Genomic DNA, 23,895 nt, shown 5'->3' with positions numbered 1-23,895 from the left:
GGGTTGAATAAAGAAGGGAAGCCGGCTCGTTCCGCCTCACCTGGGAGCATAACAAAATTGGAGGCCCATTCGGGAAGTTAACAAATTGGGGAACCTTGCTCGAGAACCAGTCGTAACACAGTTCAGGTTCTGGTCAATGGTAACCTGCAGGATGTTGATACTGGGGGATTTAGTGATGGTAATGCCATTGAATGTCAAGGAGCGATGGTTAGATTCTCTCCTGGAAGCTCCCCTCCAAGGTACAACCATCTAGGCTTGGAACTATGTCGCCATTCCTCCACTGTCAAAAGGGTCAAAGTGCTGGAACTCCCTCCCTAACAGCACTGTGGGTGCACCTGCACCACATGGACTGCAGCGGTTCAAGACGGCGGCTCACCACCACCACAAGGGCAATTAGGGATGGGCAATAAATGCTGGTCAAGCCAGTGATGCCCACATGCAGACAAACACTCAAGTGACGCTCATCAGTTTATAGAATGGCCAGTTGGGAAGGCCTGCCCCACCCCATGACAATGAAATTATAGGAGTAGGGAAGGGGAAAATCTACACTACTTGCTTCACTTTTGCCTAGAGACCATAAAATATTGCATGTGTCACTCCCACATTTAAGCAAAAAGCCTTAAAGCTGAACAGCTTGATCCATGAATACATAATTTACACCAGAACACAAGTGAACACACCTTGTGATGTCGTATACCAAAAGTGCACCTGCGGCTCCCCTATAGTAACTCCTTGTTACTGATCTAAAAGAGACAAGACAGAGATTAGGCAATGCATTCCAAAGACTGAATCAGTAAATGTACAACACTGGGGTACTGAACTACTCAGAAGATCTCAGAATCCATCCTGGGTCAGTGCTACAGACAGAACTGCAGTAAGAGTACCATAATTTGCCTGGGTTAGGGAGGATAGCATTGTATGATCCATTGATCTCCACACAATACCAGGCAAGAATGGATGTAACACAGCTGTGCTCACATAGACCATTGACTACATAGGCGTAATGCTTGAAAATAGCCACCTAAGCAATGTAGCAGAGGATACTCCAAAGGCCCCTGAATCCAAAAGCCAGCAAATAGGCACCATATTTAGGTGAGGAGGGACACAGAAGAAATAACAGGCTAAATAACACAACGATTCAAATCTCTGATATGTTGGGGAGGGAATGACCAAGGAATTTACGCAGAATTGTCTGGATCCAAATTGGTATTAATCATGATCAACAGAGGCCTCTAGGACTAGGTGTGAACTCAGCTGCTTTTTGTTTAGCATTGCATCTGAGATAGTTCTATGCAACATGCCTGCTGACACACTCCTTTCCACTCCTAAATGTCAAATAACATTGAGGATTACTCTGAATGCTGGCATGACTCCCAGGGGAAATAAATTTGTGTTTTCTTATTCTAGCAACCCAGTGCTTTTCTGAAAAATCGGAGCAAATCAGCTGTTCTGTCAGTTACTAAGTCCATCAACCGCATTCAGGGAAGGATAATATACGTATAAATAGCACCAACACTGGGCAAGAAATGCACCCAGAAAGATGCCAGAGGGGAAGTTCATTGGGTCCCATGCATTTATCCCTCTTTTTAAGACACCAACATGTAGTGCAATGTCCTTTAATGGGACTATCTGAATGTGCAAGCCATTCTAGTGGATTATTTGATCATGGGCAGGGGACTTTGACCATTGCAAGCAGCACAGCAAAACTCAATAATCCCCTCACCAGGCATCCACAGATGCAGAGTTCCTAGAAAGGGTCATCAGATCACCATGAGGAATGGAAGAGAGCAGCCCTGCATGACTTTTCCAACTTTCGCCAAGCGTTGCGACTCTACTTTTAAATCAGCTCAGAGCAGACCAGGAATCGAACTTGAGGCACCCCTGATCACTCTGGTTTACCAGGTCTCAATGTTGTGCCTCTCTGGAGGGCAGAGGCTTGAGAAGCATTAAAACTGTTTCACTGAGCAGAGTATAAAATACAGGTTCAGCTGGTTAAGGCATCTTGCAATGGCTAGAGATCAGATAAAATCCTGCATCTCTGCCAAGTCCCTCAATGAACTTCAGCTAAAATAATCAGGAATTGAGGTTATGATAGCACACTTGGATGGGAATAACTTCATCTCAAACCAATAAAAACTGAGCAGGCAAACTGTGATGCACAAGTCAAAGATGGCAACATAGCGGAAGAGTCCAAAAAACAAGCAAGTGAAAGTGTTGGGTTTGTAGCTAGAGGTATTAATCATGATCTACAGAGGCCTCTAGAACTAGGTGTGAACTCAGCTGCTTTTTGTTTAGCATTGCATCTGAGATAGTTCCATGCAACATGCCTGCTGACACACTCCTTTCCACTCCTAAATGTCAAATAACATTGAGGATTACTCTGAAGGCTGGCATGACTCCCAGGGGAAATAAATTTGTGTTATCTTATTCTAGCAACCCAGTGCTTGGATGGGAATCAAATGCTGAATTTCTCTGCAGGCCCTTAGTTAGGCCTCAGATGGAGTAAGGTTTACAACTTGGATCACTCCATTATTGTAAGAACGTAAAAACATTGGCAAAAGGTACACTACAGGGTCACTGGGATGTTACCAGGGATCAGGACTTAGTTATCAAGACAAGCTTGATAAGTTAGGGCCTTTTTCCACCAAAGTGAAGAAGATCAATGCGTGGCCTGATAAAGGTTTTCAAATTGGTGATGCTAGAATGTTTCAACTGATCCGAGGAAGGATTTAAGCAATTGGGAGAAAGAACAGATGAAAGGCTAAAAAAAAAAGTCTTCCATGTTTAGAAAGCGAATTCTCAGTCAGACACTGTTGAAAGTGAATTAGATGCTTTCAAAAGGGTATGGGGAGTGAGTGGGATTAGATGGGGTAACTCTTGAGAAAAACACCTACGCAGAACTGATGGGCTGAATAGCTGGGTTCTGAGCATGATTTCTTATGCTTGGGGGTGATACCGAGACCCACAGATCGAGAGGGCTGAACCATCGTTGGAGACAGAGATCAGCCCAGGGTAGTTCAGCACCCTGCCGTGGCAAGCTGTTTACAAGTGAGACAATTCTTTACTGTGGCAGCCACAAACAGAAATACAGAGAATATCTATGTGGCTCACCTGAAACGTTCCTGTCCCGCTGTGTCCCAGATCTGTAGTTTAACTGTCTTGCCCCCTACATTAACTACCTTCGATCCGAACTCGACGCCGATTGTGTGGTTAGAGTCCTGTTTGACTGGAGACAAAGTATTGACATGGTTACCAAAGGAGCTCATAAAAGTAAGGGTGTAAACTATGACACTTCCACCAGCCATTTAGCAGCGCTGGATACTGAATATGGTTTTGCTAAAACAAAAAAGAACCTGGATACCAGCCTGTATTGAGTTAGCAGATCTGGGCTAGGTGGCAAGACTGTTACAATTTGCTCAGCGTACTGGCTGGAAGAGAGTTTGGAGGTGTGGAGAGAGAACACAATCAGCCCCGAATTCTGTTCCTGCTCACTGTCCAGTCAGTCATTCTAGAAAGTGCGTTCATGGGCTCTGCACAATCGGGTTCAGCTGCAATGTCCCGCCCAAGTGCCACCTCTCAAAGTGGACACGAATAATAGCCACTTGAAGGGTGGGGGTGAGGGCATCTGTAGAACTGTGTGTCATCCAGCAAGAGGTCGGTGGCTTCTGAAGGGCAGATCTGGTCAGCAAAAAGACTAGCTTTCTCTCCGATGGGTATGCTGGCATGAAAATGACATTCCATGCAGGAACTGAGCTGGCGAGTGATTAAGTGGATAAGGTGAGTGACTGTGGGCCGCTGGAGTCAGATAGCACCACTTCCCAGCATTGCACTGCTCAAGCACTAGATAACCTAGTCACAGTAGCCTTATGGTGCAGGTAGTACCTTAGGAAAACAACGAATCATACTGAAATATATTGTGTTATGGGTTAGCAGGTGCGGGTTTATACCTGTTATTTACTCACATTGTTTCTCTCTCAAATACAGAACCTCACAAGAACCAGAGAAGTTTATAGAACAGGAAGAGACCATTTGGCCCATCGTGTCTGTCCCAGTTCATAAATTGGACTGTACTTAGTGGATGTCAGCAGGATGTTAGAGTCAACCTAAAAGCAAAATACTGCCAATGCTAGAAATCCAAAATAAAAACAAAAAATGCTGGGAATACTCAGGTCAGACAGCACCGGGGAGAGAAACAGCGTTAACGTTTCAGGTCAACGGCCTGTCTCTAGTGTTTTCTGTTTTTAATTAGAGAAAATGGATTTGACTGTGGCTATGGTGACAAATCCAACCCCCCCTGCCCCCCGCAGTCGAACAGCCCTCTGTCTCTATGTGTCTGTGGAGAATAACTGCTTGGTGAGACACCATCATGTACAGCTGTACTCCAGCAAGGAGCAGCACCCTCAAGAAAAGGGGAGAAAACTGTGGGCGAGGAGATCTCACAAAACTGCTGCAAATGATTGCATTGCACAGTGCAGATAGAGAAGGATCATATTTCCCTTCCAGTCACCACAGCTGTGACCTAATCTAGCAGAGACTTCCGAGAGAAAGAGCCACAGTGGTGGCCATAAAACGTTGACTGTGTATGCATCTACACTTCTCCAGTTTCTATCTACCCGACCACAAAAGTACCAAAACTTACATTTGTTTTCAATAAACTGATGGAGGAGACATGACTTCCCTGTCCCCGCACTGCCGATTACCAGGAACTTGAATAGGAAATCTGAGAAGACAAACAGAGTCGATTCAGCATCAATGCATTAAAATTGGTGAGCGGTCTTGACGGTTTTTAATGATATTGCACCCATAGGTGGCACAGTGAGCATGAAGTTATGCTACTTAACATTATGTGACCATCAATCAAATGGACTCAAGCCCTTATGTCAATTCCAACTGCAGTATTTAACATTTGCCACAAAGTGTCACTGTCGCACATTTCTCAGCATCGGCAGACATTTGCCAAAGGCAAGTGTGAACAAACCTATGTGCCTCACGGGGGGGGGGCCCACAAAAATTTTGTTGTGCTTCTCCCCTCCCTACGTGACTCCTATTTTGCCAAGTAGCACGATCGCTCCCGAAGCCTTTTTTGCTTGCTCACCCGGGTTAATTGCAATATTACCACCTTCTTTCCCTCCACACGCATTTGTTAAATGGTTCCTCCTGGCTTTTGTTGCTGTCTCCTAATCACCAGCTAGCTGGTATTCCAGTCCTGTAACCTGACTACCCCATCCCCAAAAGCCCCACGGTGGTTGTTTACGGAGCTTCTCTTCCCTAGGGAATAGTGTGAAGCAGTGGCAGTATTCAGAGGCTAACAGTCTGGTAGACTGCAATAGGAATGCTCCCTCTGTGGCCATGACCACCTTCAAACCAGTGATAGCGCAGTCAGTCCCATACAGTGGGAGGGTTTTATAGGCTCCCACAACAGGCACAGATTGCCTTGTGGGGTTACGATGTTGTGGCAATAACGGAGACCTGGCTCAAGGGAGGGCAGATCTGGGTGTTAAACATTCCTGGTTACAAGGTGTTCAGAAAAGAAAGGAAAGGGGAAAAAGGAGGTGGGGTGGCGTTTTTTGTTAAGGAGAGCATGGCAGTACTGGAGAAAGAGGATGCATCACAGGATTCAAGGACAGAATCGATTTGCCTAGAGTTAAGGAATAAGAAGGGTTCAATTACATTGCTCAGTGTAATATATAGACCACCAGCTACTGGGAAGGATATAGAGGAACAAACCTGCAAGGAAATTACAAAGAGATGTCAACACCATCGAGTAGTTATAATGGGGGACTTTAAATACCCGTATATAGACTGGGAAAGTGGGGGCGTAAGGGACAGTGAGGGACAAGCGTTCCGAGATTGTGTTCAGGAGTATTTCCTACAGCAGTATGCATCCAGTCCAACAAGAAAGGTGGCACTGCTAGCCCTGGTTCTTGGGAATGAGGTAGGCCAAGTAGGTCAAGTGACATAGGGGGAACATTTAGGGGACAGTGATCATTGCATCATAATGTTTAGGATGATGGTGGAAAATGACATTGGTCAATCCAGAGTAAGAATAATCAACTGGTGGAGAGCGGACTTCAATGGGGCAAGAACAGAGTTGGGCCAGGTAGACAGGAACCAAAGGTCGGTGGGAAAAACAGTAGCTGAACGATGGGCTACCTTCAAAGAGGAGATGGTTTGGGCACAGTCAAGGTATGTTCCCTCAAAAGGGAAGGGTAGGACAAACAAATCCAAAGCTCCCTGGATGACAAAGGAGATAGAAATTAAGTTAAAGAAGAAAAAGTGTGCTTACGACAGGTGTTAGGGAGCAAATACAACTGAGAACCTGAATACAGAAGTTTCAGAAGGGATGTGAAAAAGCAAATACAAGCAGCAAAGAGGGATTATGAAAAAAGGCTGGCAGCTAACAAAATGAAATCCCAAAGTATTCTATAAGTGCATCAATAGTAAAAGATTGGTAAAAGAAGTAGGGCCGATTAGGGACCAAAAACGGGATTTACACAGAGGCAAGCGGCACGGCTGAGATGTTAAATGAATACTTTACATCTGTTTTTACCTACGAGGCAGGTGCTGCCCAGGAAACTCAGTCACTAAATGGGTTTAAAATTGATAAGGAGGTATTGGATAAGCTGTCAGTACTTAAAGTTGATAAGGCACTGGGACCGGATGAGATGCATCCAAGAATATTGAAGGAAGCGAGAGTGGAAATTGCAAAGGCACTGGCAATAATCTTTCAATGTTCCCTGGATTCAGGGGAGGTGCCGGAGGACTGGAGAATTGTTAACATTACACCCTTGTTCAAAAAGGTTGTAAAGATCTGCCTTGCAATTATAGACCAGTCAGTTTAACTTCGGTGGTGGGGAAACTTCTAGATACAATTATTCAGGTTAGAATTAATAACCATATGGAAAAATGTGGATTGATTCAGAAGAGTCAGCATGGATTTGTTAAAAGAAGATTGTGTCTAACTAACTTGCTGGAGTTTTTTGAAGAGGTAACAGAGGTGGTTGATGAGGGCAAGGCCATTGATGTGGTGTATATGAACTTCCAAAAGGCGTTTGATACAGTGCCACACAATAGACTTGTGAGAAAAGTTATAGGTCATTGGAATAAAAGGGACAGTAACAATGTGGATACAAAATTGGCTGAGGGATAGGAAACAGAGTAATGGTTAATGGGCATTTCTCAGACTGGAAGAAAGTTTGTAGTGGAGTTCTCCAGGGATCGGTCTTATATATAAAAAAAATATATAAATAAATGATCTAGACGTTGGTGTGCAGGGGATAATTTCAAAGTTTATGGACGACACAAAACTTGAGACAATTGTAAACTGAGGAGGACAGTGTAGAATTTCAAAAGGACATTGACACATTGGTGGAGTGGGCAGATAGGTGGCAGATAAAGTTCAACATGGAGAAGTGTGAGGTGATACACTTTGGTACAAAGAACATGGAGACACAGTATACGGGTACTATTTTAAAGGGTGTGCAGGAGCAGAGACCTGGGTGTACATGTACATAAGTCAGTAAAGATGGCAGTTCAGTTGAGAGAGTTTTTTTTAAAGCATACAGTATTCTAGGCTTCATTAATGGGGCATAGAGTACAAGAGCAGGGAGGTTATGATGAACTTATATATAGGACATTGGGTACGCCTCAGCTGGAGTATTGAGTACAGTTCTGGGCACCACACTATAGGAAGGATGTGAACACACTGGAGAGAGTGCAGATGAGGTTTACGAGAATGGTTCCAAGGATGAGCCACTTCAGTTATGATTGGAGAAGTTGGGACTGTTTTCCTTGGAGAGGAGGAAAAGAGGCGACTTGATAGAAGTTTTCAAAATCATGAGGGGTCTGGGCAGAGCAGATAGGGAGAAACTGTTCCCGCTCATAAACGGATCACGAACCAGAGGGCACAGTTTTAAAGTGTTTTGCAAAACAAGCAAATGCAAGGCGAGAATAAGCTTTTTCACATAGCGGATAGTTAGGGTTTGGAATGCACTGCCTGGAATTGTGGTGGAGGTAGGTTCAATTGAGGCATTCAAAAGGGCATTGGACAATTATTTAAATAGAAACAATGTGCAGGGTAACGGGGAAAAGGCAAGAGATTGGCACTAAGTTAAAATGCTCAGAGAGCCGGTGCAGACACGATGGGATGAATGGCCAATGGCCTCCTTTTACACTAACAATTCTGGGATTCTGAACCCATATGGGGAAAATGGAGGCCACCCACACCCACTGAGCAAGAAACTCCCAGGGTGCCAAACCAAAATTCAGAGCCAGACTTCTGGTCTCTATCCACTGGGACTGGGCTGGAGCGAGCAGCAAACCCTGAACCCTCTGAATCAGAGGCAGAAATACAGCAAGTGAGTTAAAGGTTCGATCCCTGTGGTAACTAGAGGTTTGTTGGTTTGACCATCCCCAATCAGCCTCACCACAAACCAATCTTTAATCAATTTCCCCCTCCAAAAGATCCTCACTCTTTAATTTTCCCCAGTGAAGTGCCAATCTTTAATTTTCTTGAACGAAGCAGATTGTTATTTAATGATGTGTGAGAGCCTTCACAATTATTCCGTAAATTCTGGCATTCTCCCCAATTTATTTACCCCACCTTTAACTTTGTTTCTCAAGTTGCCAAAGGCACTCACCACCTTCACTGAATTAATTTCCCCCAATTCATTTCTGATTTTGACTACGCTATCTGTTCCCCAACTTCTCAAACTGTACTCTCCCTTCTCTCCCAGTTCTCAATCTTCTTGAGAAAGGGGTAGAAGGCTTCCCTCAAGTCAACACATCCCTTTGTGGCAGTCATAATTCATTGCCTCCATCATTGTCACCATCAGTTACGGACCTGAAACCAGAAATATTGCACCTCAGTACCACACAGCTCAAAATGCTCCCTCTAGATGCAACAGAGATCTGGGGTGAGAAAATGTGTAGTTGCCGAATTTGGGATTTGCCACTTGTTGATTTTCCAGGCAACGTTTCTTGGTGGAAACATTGAACTTTATTTACAAGACAGCAGCAGCAACTACATGCATGCAACTAACTCTATAACTACAATAAAACTCTCACCTAGAGGTTCTCCACACTGCTAACTCATTGGTTTACACAGATCATGTGATCTTAGAACACAGGATTATTCTTAAAGCTACAGTCCTACATTTATCAAAACTAAATTACTACACCAGTCCCAGTTGGTCAGAAATGGCTCAGAGGGTAGCACCCATCCTCTAGTCAGCAGTCATTTCTGAGCTGCACCATTCCTATCATTACCCAAACTCAGCAATCAGGAATATAATCAGCAACTTTCCGGGTCTGTGTGGCTCTGAGCCAGTAAGATGGCTGATCTTGGTTTTCAGAGTCTAGCTCGATTAGTGTTTCACACTGAAAACACATTACCTTTGTCTACAAAAACTGTCAAAAACAGTGAAGGTATTACAACAGTGCCTACACTTCAGAAGCACTAATTGGTTGTAAAGCGTTTTGGGACATCCTGAGGTCACGATAAGGCATTGTATAAATGCAAGTCTTTCTCTCACTTTTATAAAAGATGAAACTAATTTCACAAAGGATTCTAGAGCTGAGTGATTTCAAAAGCACAAATAGGCATGCACAAGTGTTAGACTAGAGAGACGAGAAGTGTAGACACGGGAATACTAAACACACAGGTTGTTGTAAATAGACAACAGGCTCATCAGCATTCAATAGACAGGTTGGGCACAGACCCTGATGGGAGCTGACAGTGCTTCCTTCCCTCACTGATGGTTAATTCTTGGAACTGATACAGATCAGAGTTTTCATCATTGAAGAGGATAAGGCCAAAATTTCAGTCAAACTCACCATTCAAAATGTCACGTACAATTATCAGAATGAGGTACGCTTACAGATAGACTTTATACATCAGCTGACTTCCTACAGACTGCATCTACACACTAATCTGCTATGGTATTGCAATCTGAGGCTGGGAATTCTGTGGAGGGTAACTCACCTCCTGACTCCCCAAAGTCTGCCCATCTACAAGGCACAAGTCAGGAGCGTGATGGAATACTTACCTGGATGAGTGTAGCTCCAACAACACCAGCAGCTCAACACCATCCAGGACAAAGAAGCCACTTAATTGGCTCCCCATCCACCATCTTAAACATTCACTCCCTCCACCACCGACACACAGTAGCAGCAGTATGTACATCTATAAGATGCAATGCAATAGCTCGCCAAGGCTCCTTCGACAGCATCCTCCAAACCCACGACCTCTACCACCTAGATAAGGACAGTAGACACATGGGAACACCATCACCTGCAAGTTCCCCTCCAAACCATTTACCATCCTGTCTTGGAGATACATCTCTGTTCCTTCACTGTGACTGGGTCAAAGTTCCCAGCGGCAGTATGGGTCTAACTATTCCACATGGGCTGCAGTGGTTCAAGAAGGTGGTTCACCATCACCAGGAGCAATTAGGGCTATGCAATAAATGCTGGCCTTTCCAGCAACACTCAAATGAATAGAGAAGACCTCAAACTGAGGTACACTATGTACATCTTGATAAAATCACTTCCCATTGCTGAACAGTCACACAAAGCAAGATTCCACATTCAAACCCAACTCTACATCGAGGTCCCCAGTGTCAGGCAGGATAACAACAGGAGAGGCAACCAGCCAGCAACATTTCCACCTCCAACCGCCAACACCGACCCCCCCCCACACCACATCCAGCCTTTGCTCCTGTTTGTTATCCAGTGATCCCCTGTTAGGAATGTGCACCTGGAGATCAAGTGATGACAGGATTCGAATTAGCTAAGATCTGTCCTGCACAAGACGTCGGGAGCCAACAGGACCAGCAAGAGACAGCATCTTTGGGAGAGTCGGGGAGGAGTAAATGAAGGGAATAGTTCCTTCGTAGCTACACTGATTATATACATTTACACCAATTATAATGGAACACATCTTATAAGCAATACTTTACCAATGCTTCACATAATGACTTACTCTTGAAGAACAAAAGGTGTATGCAAAGGTAGTTAGGATGATTTACAAGTACCAGCCGACTGAGCTACAAACAAGACAGCATCCATATGCCAGCAAACATAATATTCAAAATATGATATTAAAGAACAAAAAGTACAACTTATTCTGCACACAGCATACACAAAACAACTTTGTTGTGCATAGCATACCAGACCACCCCTCCCTCACTCATTTTCTATCACCACCTCTAATTAAGGAATTGGCTCCTCGCTGGCTGCAGTTTCACGGATGTTGGTGGGGTTCCAGTACCTCACCATAGGATCTATTACTGATGCACAGCTTGATGGCGAGCGTCATCATGCAAATCAGAAACCTCCTTAAATAAAAACCATGCCCTTTCCCACCTCCGCAACATTGCGAATTCACCTCAGCCCATCTTGGCTAAACTTCTTACCCTTTACCTTAAGACCTAACTATTTACAGTTTTCTTGAGCAGCCTCATATCTTCCACCCATAAACTTGAGCTCATCTAATGCTCTGCTGCTTGGATCCTGACTTACACCAATTCCAGATCACCCATCACTCCTACGTTTGCTGAGGTGCCTGGTCCCCACAACACTCCCGAGAGCTTGGTGTTGCTCAAATTCTGCTCTCTGTTGCCTCTCCATTGGGTCCTCAGCTCTCTGGGCTCCAAGCTCTGGAATTTCTTCCCTAAACCCCCCCCTTCCCTTCTTAAGAGGATTGTGGGTGTGCCTACACCACATGGACTGCAGCGGTTCAAGGCAGCGGCTCAGCACCACCTTCTCAAGGGCAATTAGAGGTGGGCAATAAATGCTGGCCTAGCCAGCGATGCCCATATCCCGAGAAAGAATAAAAAAGAGGTATCCGCTCCTTTGGCCACCTGTCCTAAAACCTCTTCATGTGGCTCACCAAAAGGTAACGCTCCTTTGGACATTTCCCCATGGTAATTGTTAAAGGTACTATATAAATGCACATTGTTGTAGTGCTCTAACACATTCTCAGCTGGGGATCTGGCCACACCCCTTAGCGGATAGTGATCAGGAGCAGGAAACCTAGGCAATTTTCATTCACTAACCCTGGGCAAGGTCAGCCCACTCAGGGCAGACCGAGCCATTGAAGAGCTGCGGAGTTAACCGGATGACATTAGGTTTGAGCTGGAAGTAGCACATGCAGCACACCCATAACAACTCTCACTGCTCCTCGGGGCTACTATATTTTGATGCTGTTTTTAACTTACAGACTCATCCAGGATATGGGGAAGAAAGCAGTATATTTAATACGGGCAGTGACTCCAGAAGTACTACCAGCATTGATCCAAGTCTCTCCCCATCTCACTCTCACAAGAAATGTGACAAAAAGTGTTCGAAAAGCTAGATGACGCTTTGCACTGGGTGCTGGTCGATGAATCAAGGCAATTTCAGAACTGTCATCATGGTGAAAATATCCAATTGTACAGCTGTGTTCTCTCCCCCCGCAAATCTGGACATGCTACTAACCCACAGACTGAAACAGTTCAAAAAGTTGGCATACCATTACCCTCTCCAAGGCAACTGGGAATGTCAATAAATGCTAATGACGCCCACATCTAGAGTGAATACAAAGAGAATTGAAAAAAATATTAGAAATGAAACTGAATTCTTAAACCACCATAGAAGGAAATTGGCAGATGGGATCCCATAGCTTAGAGCAGATGCTCTTCTTGTCTGTGCTTTGCAGGTTCATCGCAGCTAGTGATGACAGGGGCATTAGAAGCGGCCACTCTGCCACCAGACTAATCAGGATGGTCAGGAACCCAGCGCCTGATCACCATTCAAGTCACTGCGGAAGAAAAAATGTCAGTGTGCGGGGGCTGGAGCAGGCCTGGCTGTACCTCAGAAACACAAGATGGGCAAGGGTAAACTGAATACTAATCCATGATCACCCTCTCAATATTCTGTCAGGATTTTGGGCAGTTTTAGAACAACTGTCAATTAACCAATTGAAATTACGCTGCTGTGATTTAATCCAAAAAGTGTCACTGAACGGAAAATGTCACAAAGGACGTAACGCTAAGCATAACTTATTTCGCTTCTCCGTTTTGCTGATTTTAAAATATCTCTCTCTCCTCTCCAAATGATCTTTAAAGGTGCTAATGCGCATAGCAATGGACCCGGGGGCAGCATCATCTCTAACTGCACAAATGATTGGTCGTTTCAAGATAAATAGCTCAGGAAGTCAACAAGTGGGCCAGTGGGAGAACTGAGACCATCAGAGCCAAACCTGATCTCAAACCAACTTCCTTGTGTAACTGACATCAATTCAGTTGGCAGACTGGAGCTTGCAGTTTCATTGCAAACAGGAAATGCGAACTGAAGACTTGTACATCTCAATAAACATCAGTCAGGATCTTGGCCACAGACTTAGTGACAGAGTAAGTTAAATTGCATTTTACCACATGGACTAAAATGACACGGACCTTTGGCTTTGGGCTCCCGTCTGTCATCTCGATTTCCTGTTTAATATCAGGACATATCTATTCTAATGGCACCACACCAATGCATCTAGAGAAGTGATTCTCAGAATGTGGTCCACAGGCCTAAGAGGGTCCTCTGGGTGGTCCACGGGCTGGCCCAAAATACACATCACTGAAGGGCAATGCTATGGCTGAGGCCAGACAAGAGAACGGGCCAGAGTCCTGCTGTCTCAGTGGCTGAAGCCATGCAGACCAGGCAGCAGGGTAGTCAAATATCCCCAACTCTGTGGGGACAGGCGGTTATAGTACTGGACCAACACACAGACATGACGAATTCAGATCCCACCCTGGAAAGTTATAAAATTGGATTCAAAAATTTGTGGGCTGGAGCCAGTCAAAAGTAATGACCATGACAGCTGCTGGGCTGTTTGCTAATACAGCAAGGCGGAAGGAGTTCCTGTGGAGATAAAACACTGGCATAGGCGTGTTGGGCTAAATGGCCTGTTTCTGTGCTGCAAATTCTGCACGTGACTCCAGTTCACACTACAAGTTGATTAAATTGCTTCTACTTCACGAGCCACTCAGTTGCATAGAGTGACTGGGAATGGGTAGTAAATGCAGCTTTGCCAGATCCTGGGAACAGATTAAAAAGGTAGACAGTCTTGAATTTCATATTCTCACACCAGCATAAACTCCTGAAATTTTACCGACAAGGCTGCTAAGTGCAACCACTCTTTCAAATAAGCAATAAGTTTACTACTGTTCCACTGTGTGGGAAAAAACATACTTAACCAGCACTGCACAGATTTCACTTAATTCAGTGTCAGCACTTAGCATAATCACAGAACACAGTTACTTTTCTTCGCAGTGGGTCGCCACCTTGATGTGGAGAGGGTTGTGCATTCCAATGACCCCATGAGCGATGCCATCAGGAGCTCCTTGGTCTTGGTCGGGCCACCCATGGTGGCAAGGTCAGGGAAGTGCCTGGCAAAGTGAGATCCAAAAAGTCCTCAATGGCAGAACAGGCAAAGGCAGACTAGGCATCTCACCAGCTGTGAAAGTGGTTGCAATGCCAAGATGGTCCAAGTCATTGCGGTGTGACACAGCACCAAAATCTGACCACTAGCCTGCCAAGACAATGATGGTGCCCAAAGGTTCCCACATTAAACAAAGTCACATTCAGACTTCAACCAGGGTCCTCAAGAAAACAGTTCAAAGACACAAACTCTCCTTGGAGTGCGGCACCAGACATTAATGACGGGAAGGAGCTCCTACCAATCATTCAAAATGGCGAAAACTTGTCCATCAAGCTGCATCACCCCTCGTGCTCCAACGCCTTAATGATGAGGCAAAGGAAGAAAGAAAAGGAAGCAAATCCCACATTCCAGATCCCACTATCCAATGGGAGATCCTGCCTCATGTACCCAAAGATCTGCAGGTCAAAAATTGGCCTGCACAGTCACACGAAGACCCATGGCAGAAACTCTGACTTGGAGTAAACGTCATCCTTGAATTGAGGGGCAGCCGGTGACAACTTTACCGCCCCAGTTGTAGGCAAGTAGCACTCTGCCATCTCCATCCCTCCTTTCAGCACATAGCCTCACCCTCCTCTACCAGACCCCTGGTGGAAACAGAGATGGAGAATCTGTTGGCCGCTCCAAAATCCAATGAAAAAGAATCAACCTGCACCACTAACAGATCAAAGTGAATTAGGCCACTTATATTTCTACTTGTAGCCTGGAGGGAGGACAGTACATTATGTGACAAGATGCCTGTAATTCCATGCACTCAGAGGTCAGTTTCACCAAACTCACCTGAAATGCTCACCTCAGTGAAGGGATAATTCACGACAGCTAATACATAACTGGGCAGCAATGATTATATTCTGGACCTCAGAGCATGCAATCCATAAATGAGCTGACAGAGATGGTGATTCATCTGATCTCAACACTCTAGTTCTACAGAGGAAAACCAACTGAGCCTGGTCCCTATTGAGTGACTCCTGTCAGGATGTACAAAATGTTGCAATAGCAGCTGAATACAGAATCGAAAGTGGTGACGATTCCACCCCCTCTGCAGCCAAAAAGCCAAGCAACCCTCTCTGACTGGATTCTAAGATGAAGAATACCAGTATACATATCTCGCAAGAATCATATACAACACGTTGGATTATCTATAGCGCATTCAATGCAATAAAACATCTCACTGCATTCACAGGAAATTTGCCAAAGATTTGACAGAGTAACATAAGGAACTGTTAGGAAAGGTGACCAAAAGCTTGGCCAAAGTATTACCGATAGTTTTTAAAGAACTTAAAGAAGGAGTGTGGCTTAGGGAGGGAAGAAAATTAAATAAACGGATGAGGGAAAATATGACGCAGGCAACATAGTAAAAGATAGCTTATTTCTCAAGATCAGTTCAGTTGATTAGAGCAGCAGGCTGCTGTCATCCAAATACACAAACAGGTACATAGCAGGCCACAGATTGTAGATGCACTGAGCTACAGGTTTATGATGCAAACCAAGCTTGAAAGCAGAGACTTACTCAGTGCAGGCTGCCCAACCTCCCCCCATCCCGACTCTGAGCTCTTGGATCCAGCAAGTGCAGCCCTGTACCAGCCTCGCTCTCCTCAATGCCCATAATCAGTACAAAGTACACAATGTCTACAGAGGACACACAGTATTGCGTCAGGCAATTGATACTTTGCTGGCAATTTGTTCCATGCTGGCAGCTGGCGGGAAACAAAATGGTTTAAAGCAAAACTTGTGTTGTCCAAATCGACAAGTTCCCACTACAAGACGTTTTCACCTCCCACTCTCAAAGGTGCTGAATCATAATGGGATATTGTAACAGACAGCCAGTACACCTGAAACCTCACCAAGCAGCTGACAATGTTGACAAGCCATCCAAATGTGCAAAATAGGCGGTGGACAGACGCTACACCCTACCTGAAGCTGACACGTCCATGTGTGCATTTTAACTAGAAGCAGGGACGCCTCACTGCCCATCCCCCACACAACCAGGTGCGCCCCGCCACTCTCCCCCCAAACCAGGAATGCTCTGCCGCAAATCCCACCCCCCCCCCACACAACCAAACAGGGGCGCCCCACCGCATCCCCCACCACCCCACACACACACATTCACACACATACACACACAAGCAGTGGCACCCCGTGGCTGGGCTCACTGAACAGAAGAACACTGAAGCAATCCTTCCCACCACTGTGTTCTCAACTTCTGTCCCATCAAGGTGAGCTAACTGTGCAGATCAGAGGGAGAACATAACAGCCTCCTGGTCCACACCAGTCAATGACTAGGTGGTGGTGGTAAAGGATCAAACTTTGCAGGCTGTTGATTCAATCCATGAGGCTGCTGCACAAAACAAGAACAGAAACAAGCGTCCCCCACCGCCTCAAGCATGATGATCCGTTACTGAGAACAAGGAAATGACAGAATCAGCCATAGCTTAGTGGGTAGGACTCTTGCCTGAGTCAGAAGGTCGTGGGTTCGGATCCTGCTGCAGAGACCTGAACACATTAACCAGGCTGGCACTCCTGTGCAGTTGTGGGAATGCTACACTGTTGGAGATGCTTTTGTTTTTGGAATAGCGGTTAAAGCGAGACCCTGTATTTCCCCTCAGGTGAACATAAAGTGCCACAGTATTATTTTGAAGAGCAGGGTAGTTCTCCCTGGTGTCCTAGCTCAATGCCAATCCCTCAACAAGCAGCATGATAAACAGGTATTCAGGTCATTATCACATTGATGATTGTGGGTATGCATATGGTTGAAGCATATCGCACATCACAACAGTGACTGTTATTCAAAATAAAAAGCACTTAGTGGCTGTAAAGCCGAGAGGTCAGGAAAGGCGCTATATAAAGCGAGCCTTCTGTTCCTTCAGTTCATAATACAAGCAATCTCTTATAAAATTAGTGACAGAATTACTAGCTACATTAGTTACCATTTTACAGGAACACCCATAACCTGTTTTATGGCCCTGATGAAACAACTGCAAAGCTACAAATTTTAAAATATAAAGCTCATTGCTGAAAGCTGACTTTCCAACTTGCCCTTCAGTTGAAGCTGCTAACCTTGAACTGCACCTGATTGAGCACACCTATACTTACTTCCTTGTGCCTGGCAGATTGAGACACATACACACACAAGAAGGGAATACCCTTCAGTTCAGGCAAACTGCCCCATCCAGTACAGCAAGAAAGCCGAAGGGCAATAAAGTGGTGATAAAGAAGGAATGATTATAAATATTGTGCCTTTCACAAACTCAGGGCATTCCAATTTGCATTACAACCAATGAAGTGCTTTGGAAGTGTAGTCACTGTTGTAATGCAGGAAATCTGGCAGCGAATATGCGCACAGCAAGCTCCCACAATTAGCTGTGAGATCATCTGTTTTTTGCTTCTTTTGGTGATGTCAAAGATGAAGGCTCACAAGCTGAGCCAAACAGGCCAGGGCAGTCCCTGCATGATTTCCTGGAACATTCCGGGTGAGATGTTCTCACGTTAGGTACAGAGTAAAATAATCCTCGACTCTGCTCCGTGTTGTACCTCAGACCAATCTCTTGCAACAGGACAAACATTTTTCCACTTCCAAACCGGGTTGCCGTGCTTTCTCAGTGAGATGTCAAATTAGTGCCAGAGCAGAGCCAGTTTTGTGGGGTGTTATACCAAAGCGCTTGTAGATGTCCTGAGGTTACGAAAAGCCCTATATAAATCCAAGGAACGGTTAGTAGAGTCATAGAGGTCTACAGCACAGAAAAAGGCCATTCGGCCCATCGAGTCCACGCCGGTCAAACAAGTACCTAACTATTCTAATCCCATTTTCCAGCACTAGGCCCATAGCCTTGTATGCCACGGCATCGCAAGTGCACATCCAAATACTTCTTAAATATTATGGGGGTTTCTGCCTCTACCACCTTTTCAGGCAGTGAGTTCCAGATTCCCACCACCCTCTGGGTGAAAAAATTCTTCCTCATATCCCTCTAAACCTCCTGCCCCTTACCTTAAATCTATGCCCCCTGGTTATTGATCCCTCCACCAAGGGGGAAAGTTCTTTCTTGTCTACCCTATCTATGCCCCTCAGTTTTATACACCTCAATCATGCCCCTCCCCCTCAATCTCCTCTGCTCCAGGAAAAATAACCCCATTCTATCCAATCTCTCCTCATAACTAAAGCTCTCCAGCCCAGGCAACAGCCTAGTAATACTTTTCATGAAGGAGACTGGTTGAAAGGAAGATGGAAGCAGATTCAGCAACTTGGATTATATAAATGAAAAGGAAAAATCTGCATTGTTATGGGGAAAGAACAAGGGAGAGGACTATTGGATAACTCTTCCAAAGAGCCAGCACAAATATAATGGGGCCAAGTGGCCTTCTGTGATGTAAGATTCTATGATTCTCAGACACCTTCAACCAGTCACACTTACTGCAGAATCACAGAGTTTACGGCAGAGAGAGGTCACTTGGTCCATCGTGTCTGCTCAAGCCAAAAAACAAGGCACCTAGCCTAATCTTACTTTCTAGCATTTAGTCCGTTGTGGCACTTGAGATGACAGAAAGTATCATTGATACAACCAGTTTTCAGGGAATGTGGCTCGAAGGGAATGGGTGGTATGGGGTGGGGGGTATTTAAAATGGCTCGCCCGATTGCACTTTTTCCCCAAAGAGTTTTAACTTCAAATATACAGTTGATAACATTAAGAGATAGCAACAGCCTCATTACATGAGGAAAGCCACAATTAGAGAATGACAGTCCAATGTCACTTAGTAGTACTTGAATTTTGCTGAGGAGACACATGTTGCTGAAGCTTTTCATCTTGCACTCATCAGAACAGCTGCAAGAATACCAAATTTCAAATGATCACAACAATTTTATTACTGGAGAAAAGCGTGCTAATTGGTTGGCAAGTCGACGCTGGTGGCCAATCAGAGCCGACTTGCCAACCAATCAGCATCTTTTTCTCCTGTAGCGTAAATTGTTGCGATCGCTTGAAATTGTGCATTCTAGCATTTGTCCTGAAGGGTACAAGACAAAAAGCTTTGGCAACATGTCACACTTTCAAAAATCAGTAGGCTTATCAACTTCCACTCTCATTAAAACTGTGGTTGGCAACTTCTCTCCCCTCTTTCAATTTTCTTTAAAATTTTTCTTGAATTGTTGACAATCAATCTCATTGAAGGAAATTGTAAGAAGGAATCACCGAGACTGATGGTGCAAGAGAGCCAAGCATCAGGAGTTCCATAAAGAACACCCCGCATGACTTCAAGATATCTGAATGCATTTCATGCCCAGTCACTTTTAGAATGCAGTCACTGTTATGCTGGGAAACAAAGCAGCCACTTTACACACAGACCTGAGCCCACATAGTAAATGATTTAAACGTCTGTTTGGTGTTTGGCCAAGGGTTAGATTTTAGCCAGGAGAGTTTCCCACTACTCTTCCAGACATCCCATGGTAACATAACCAGGGGTGCAGCACTGTTTCAATTGTGAACACCAACAGGTTCGCAACACCAATGTCCTCTGAAGAGGGTGCTGGGATTTTGAGTGCAATGATTCTCAGGAGAAAAATAAACAGAAAGACAAAAGTTAAAGTGACATGCCCTTACAGTGTCCTCAGTAATGCCTATCATATTGATATAGATAAGCCAATAAACATTCAACTTTCACTGTGGGATCCATTTGGAGATAGCTTTTGATGTAATACACAACTTAGGCACTTCACAGAAGCTTTGCATAGTAAAATTTGACATTGAGCAACCTAAGACCATCATAGGGAAGTGGTAGGTATTTTAAAAGGAATTTATACGTTCTTAAAGGAGATTTAGAGAATTATAGAGCTTAGGATTCTGGGAGATGAAGAAAGCCAGCAACACTGCAGCAAGGGGGAAGGTGGCTTGGGACAGAAAGCTGAGAAAGGAGGTTGCGTGTGGCAGGGGGATGATGTGAGGGGGAGGGGGTGAATGATGTGAGGGGGAGGGGGAGGGGGGTGAATGATGTGAGGGGGAGGGGGGCAGATGATGTGAGGGGGAGGGGGGCAGATGATGTGAGGGGGAGGGGGGCAGATGATGTGAGGGGGAGGGGGGCAGATGATGTGAGGGGGAGGGGGGCAGATGATGTGAGGGGGAGGGGGGCAGATGATGTGAGGGGGAGGGGGGCAGATGATGTGAGGGGGAGGGGGCAGATGATGTGAGGGGGAGGGGGCAGATGATGTGAGGGGGAGGGGGCAGATGATGTGAGGGGGAGGGGGCAGATGATGTGAGGGGGAGGGGGGCAGATGATGTGAGGGGGAGGGGGGCAGATGATGTGAGGGGGAGGGGGGAGATGATGTGAGGGGGAGGGGGGAGATGATGTGAGGGGGAGGGGGAGATGATGTGAGGGGGAGGGGGGAGATGATGGGAGGGGGAGGGGGGAGATGATGGGAGGGGGAGGGGGGAATGATGTGAGGGGGAGGGGGGGAATGATGTGAGGGGGAGGGGGGGAATGATGTGAGGGGGAGGGGGGGAATGATGTGAGGGGGAGGGGGGGGAATGATGAGAGGGGGAGGGGGGGAATGATGTGAGGGGGAGGGGGGGAATGATGTGAGGGGGAGGGGGGGAATGATGTGAGGGGGAGGGGGGGAATGATGTGAGGGGGAGGGGAGGGGGGATGTGAGGGGGAGGGGAGGGGGGATGTGAGGGGGAAGATGAGGGGAGGGGGGGTCTCTGACAGGCCCGGGGGTGGGGGTTCGACAGGCCTGAGGAGCGGGATGAGGAGCTCTGACAGTTCTGGGAGGGGGTCACCCCGGCCTGGGCCTCAGGTGACCGGGGAGACGCGTGGGGTCTGACTGGCCCGGTAACCAGCAGCAATCCGGCACGGGAGAGGCCTTTCCTCCGGAGTGTCCGCTCCGCCCTCCCGTTCCTCCCACTCACCGTAGGTTTCGGACATGTTGCTGGGGGAAGGCCGGGGTATTGTTGCGGCGCTGTCCCAGGCTGGGGGCCGTTGTGTCCGAGTAGCCCTGTGTCCCAAACTAGGTGCCGGTGAGTCTCTCGGCCGCTCACACAATATGGCGGAAACAGCGTCCGCTCTCTCTCTCTCCCCCCTCCCTCCTCAGTAAACGTTCTGCGTCAGGGTGCAAATCGCACCGCTCCTGCTGAGCGAAGTGGATCTACGTCAGGACGTAAAACGATGCGCCTTCGGCTCCGTCTCCACTAGTCCTGCGTCATGACGTAACACGCACCGCCCTCAGTCTGACTCCACCGGCCCTACGTCATGACGCAACACGCACTGCTCTCGTCCCTTTCCGGAAGCTTTACATCATGACGCAAAACGCACTGCCCTTAGCTCGGTTTCCACTAGCGTCATGACGTTAAAAGCAAAATCCTGCAGCTGCTGCGAATCCGAGATAAACTCAGCATCCTGAGTGGGGAGAGAGGAAAGAATTAATGTTTCAGTTCAATGACCTTTGGTCTGAATTAGAAAAACTGTAACAGGTTTTAGAAAAGGTGGTGGAGGGTAGGTCTGTGATAGGGCGGAAGGCAGGAGAGTCCTTTCTGCTGTTTGCAATGAGCAAAGTATAGACTGTAACAAATCACCCACGCTTGCAAAACACAGTGTCCAACGTTATATAAAAGCTAAATACTGCGGATGCTGGAAATCTGAAATAAAAACCGAACATGCTGGAAAAACTCAGCAGGTCTGACAGCATCCGTGGAGAGAGAAACAGAGTTAACGCTTTGAGTTGGTATGACTCTTCTTTAGAACAAAGAGAAGTAAAAATGTGATGAAATTTGTACTGTTTAAGTATACCTGGAGCAGGTGAAGCTGGATGGAAGGCCAGTGATAGTTGGTGGCTAAGGAGAGATTGACAAAAAATGTCATGGATGCAAGACAAAGGGAGTGTTAATGGCAGTGGTAAGGGCTAATGAAGGTGCTGATAGTGGCATAAAGGTAAACCAGCGGAATGTGTTAACAGCAGAATAAGCACCAGCACTCTGTGAAAGAACAACATAGAACAAGTGACAGATGGCCCTGTAGGGGTGGGGGGAGGGGGCGGTGGTTGGTGGTAAAGAATAGAAGAAGGGATATAAAGGGGATAAAACAAGGAATAAGTGAATAAAAATAAGTCAATAAAAAATAAAAAAATAATTTTGAAAAAAGGGGATTAATAAAGAGGTGAAGATAGAGTGGAGAGAGTTCATGGTCTGAAGTTGTTGAACTCAATGTCCATAAGACATAGGAGAAGAAAATAGGCCATTCAGCCCATCGAGTCTGCTCTGCCATTCAATCACGGCTAATAAGTTTCTCAACCCCATTCTCCCACCTTCTCCCCGTAACCTTTGATCCCCTTACCAATCAAGAACCTATCTATCTCAGTCTTAAATACACTCAATGACCTGGCCTCCACAGCCTTCTGTGGCAATGAATTCCATAGATTCACCACTCTCTGGCTAAAGAAGTTTCTCCTCATCTCTGTTCTAAAAGGTCTTCCCTTTACTCTGAGGCTGTGCCCTCGGGTCCTAGTCTCTCCTACTAATGGAAGCATCTTCCCCACGTCCACTCTATCCAGGCCTTTCAGTATTCTGTAAGTTTCAATCAGATCCCCCCTCATCCTTCTAAACTCCATTGAGTATAGACCCAGAGCCTGCAAACGTTCCTCATATGTTAAGCCTTTCATTCCTGGGATAATTCTCGTGAACCTCCTCTGGACCCTCTCCAGGGCCAGCACATTCTTCCTGAGATATGGGGCCCAAAATTGCTCACAATATTCTAAATGTGGTCTGACCAGAGCCTTATAAAGCCTCAGCAGCACATCCCTGCTTTTATATTCTAGTCCTCTTGAAATAAATGCCAACATTGCATTTGCCTTCCTAACTACTGACTCAACCTGCAAGTTAACCTTAAGAGAATCCTGGACTAGGACTCCCAAGTCCCTTTGCAATCCAGATTTCTGAATTCTCTCCCCATTTAGAAAATAGTCTATGCCTCTATTCTTCCTACCAAAGTGCATGACCTCACACTTCCCCACGTTGTATTCCATCTGCCACTTCTTTGCCCATTCTCCTAACCTGTCTAAATCCTTCTGCAGCCTCCCCGCCTCCTCAATGCTACCTGTCCCTCCACCTATCTTTGTATCATCTGCAAACTTAGCCAGGATGCCCTCAGTTCCTTCATCTAGATCATTAATGTATAAAGTGAAAAGTTGTAGTCCCAACACTCACCCCTGCAGAACTCCACTAGTCAGTGGCCGGGAAGGAGGTAAAGTGCCTAATCGGTAGATGAGGTGCTGTTCCTCCAGTTCACTGGAACATTGCAGCAAGCCAAGGGCGGACATGCAGGCCTGAGAGCAGGATAGTGTGTTGAAATGGCAAGTGACAGGAAGGTCTGGGTCATGGTTGCGGACAAAGCAGTCACCCAGTCTGCATTAGATGTGATTCCGCAATTTGACCACATTTGCTAAGTAATAG

The 23,895-nt window shown here is 45.9% G+C and overlaps 1 protein-coding gene across 1 annotated transcript in view; it reads right to left on the bottom strand.

Moving 5' to 3' along the window:
• The window catches only part of rab4b (RAB4B, member RAS oncogene family), a 35,601-nt gene extending 13,994 nt beyond the window's left edge, over positions 1–21,607 (bottom strand). The window contains exons 1-4 of the mRNA XM_041179145.1: positions 21,361–21,607; positions 4,640–4,720; positions 3,112–3,226; positions 681–743 (exon numbers count right to left, since the gene is read on the bottom strand). Coding sequence (XP_041035079.1) covers positions 681–743; positions 3,112–3,226; positions 4,640–4,720; positions 21,361–21,376 — 275 coding nt within the window. The 5' untranslated portion in view covers positions 21,377–21,607. The remainder of the gene's footprint in view (positions 1–680; positions 744–3,111; positions 3,227–4,639; positions 4,721–21,360) is intronic.
• Between the last annotated feature and the right edge of the window lie 2,288 nt (positions 21,608–23,895).

This window comes from Carcharodon carcharias, chromosome 34, assembly GCF_017639515.1.
Source record: "Carcharodon carcharias isolate sCarCar2 chromosome 34, sCarCar2.pri, whole genome shotgun sequence".
Taxonomy (NCBI): domain Eukaryota; kingdom Metazoa; phylum Chordata; class Chondrichthyes; order Lamniformes; family Lamnidae; genus Carcharodon; species Carcharodon carcharias.
This window is presented reverse-complemented; position numbering and strand designations above follow the sequence as displayed.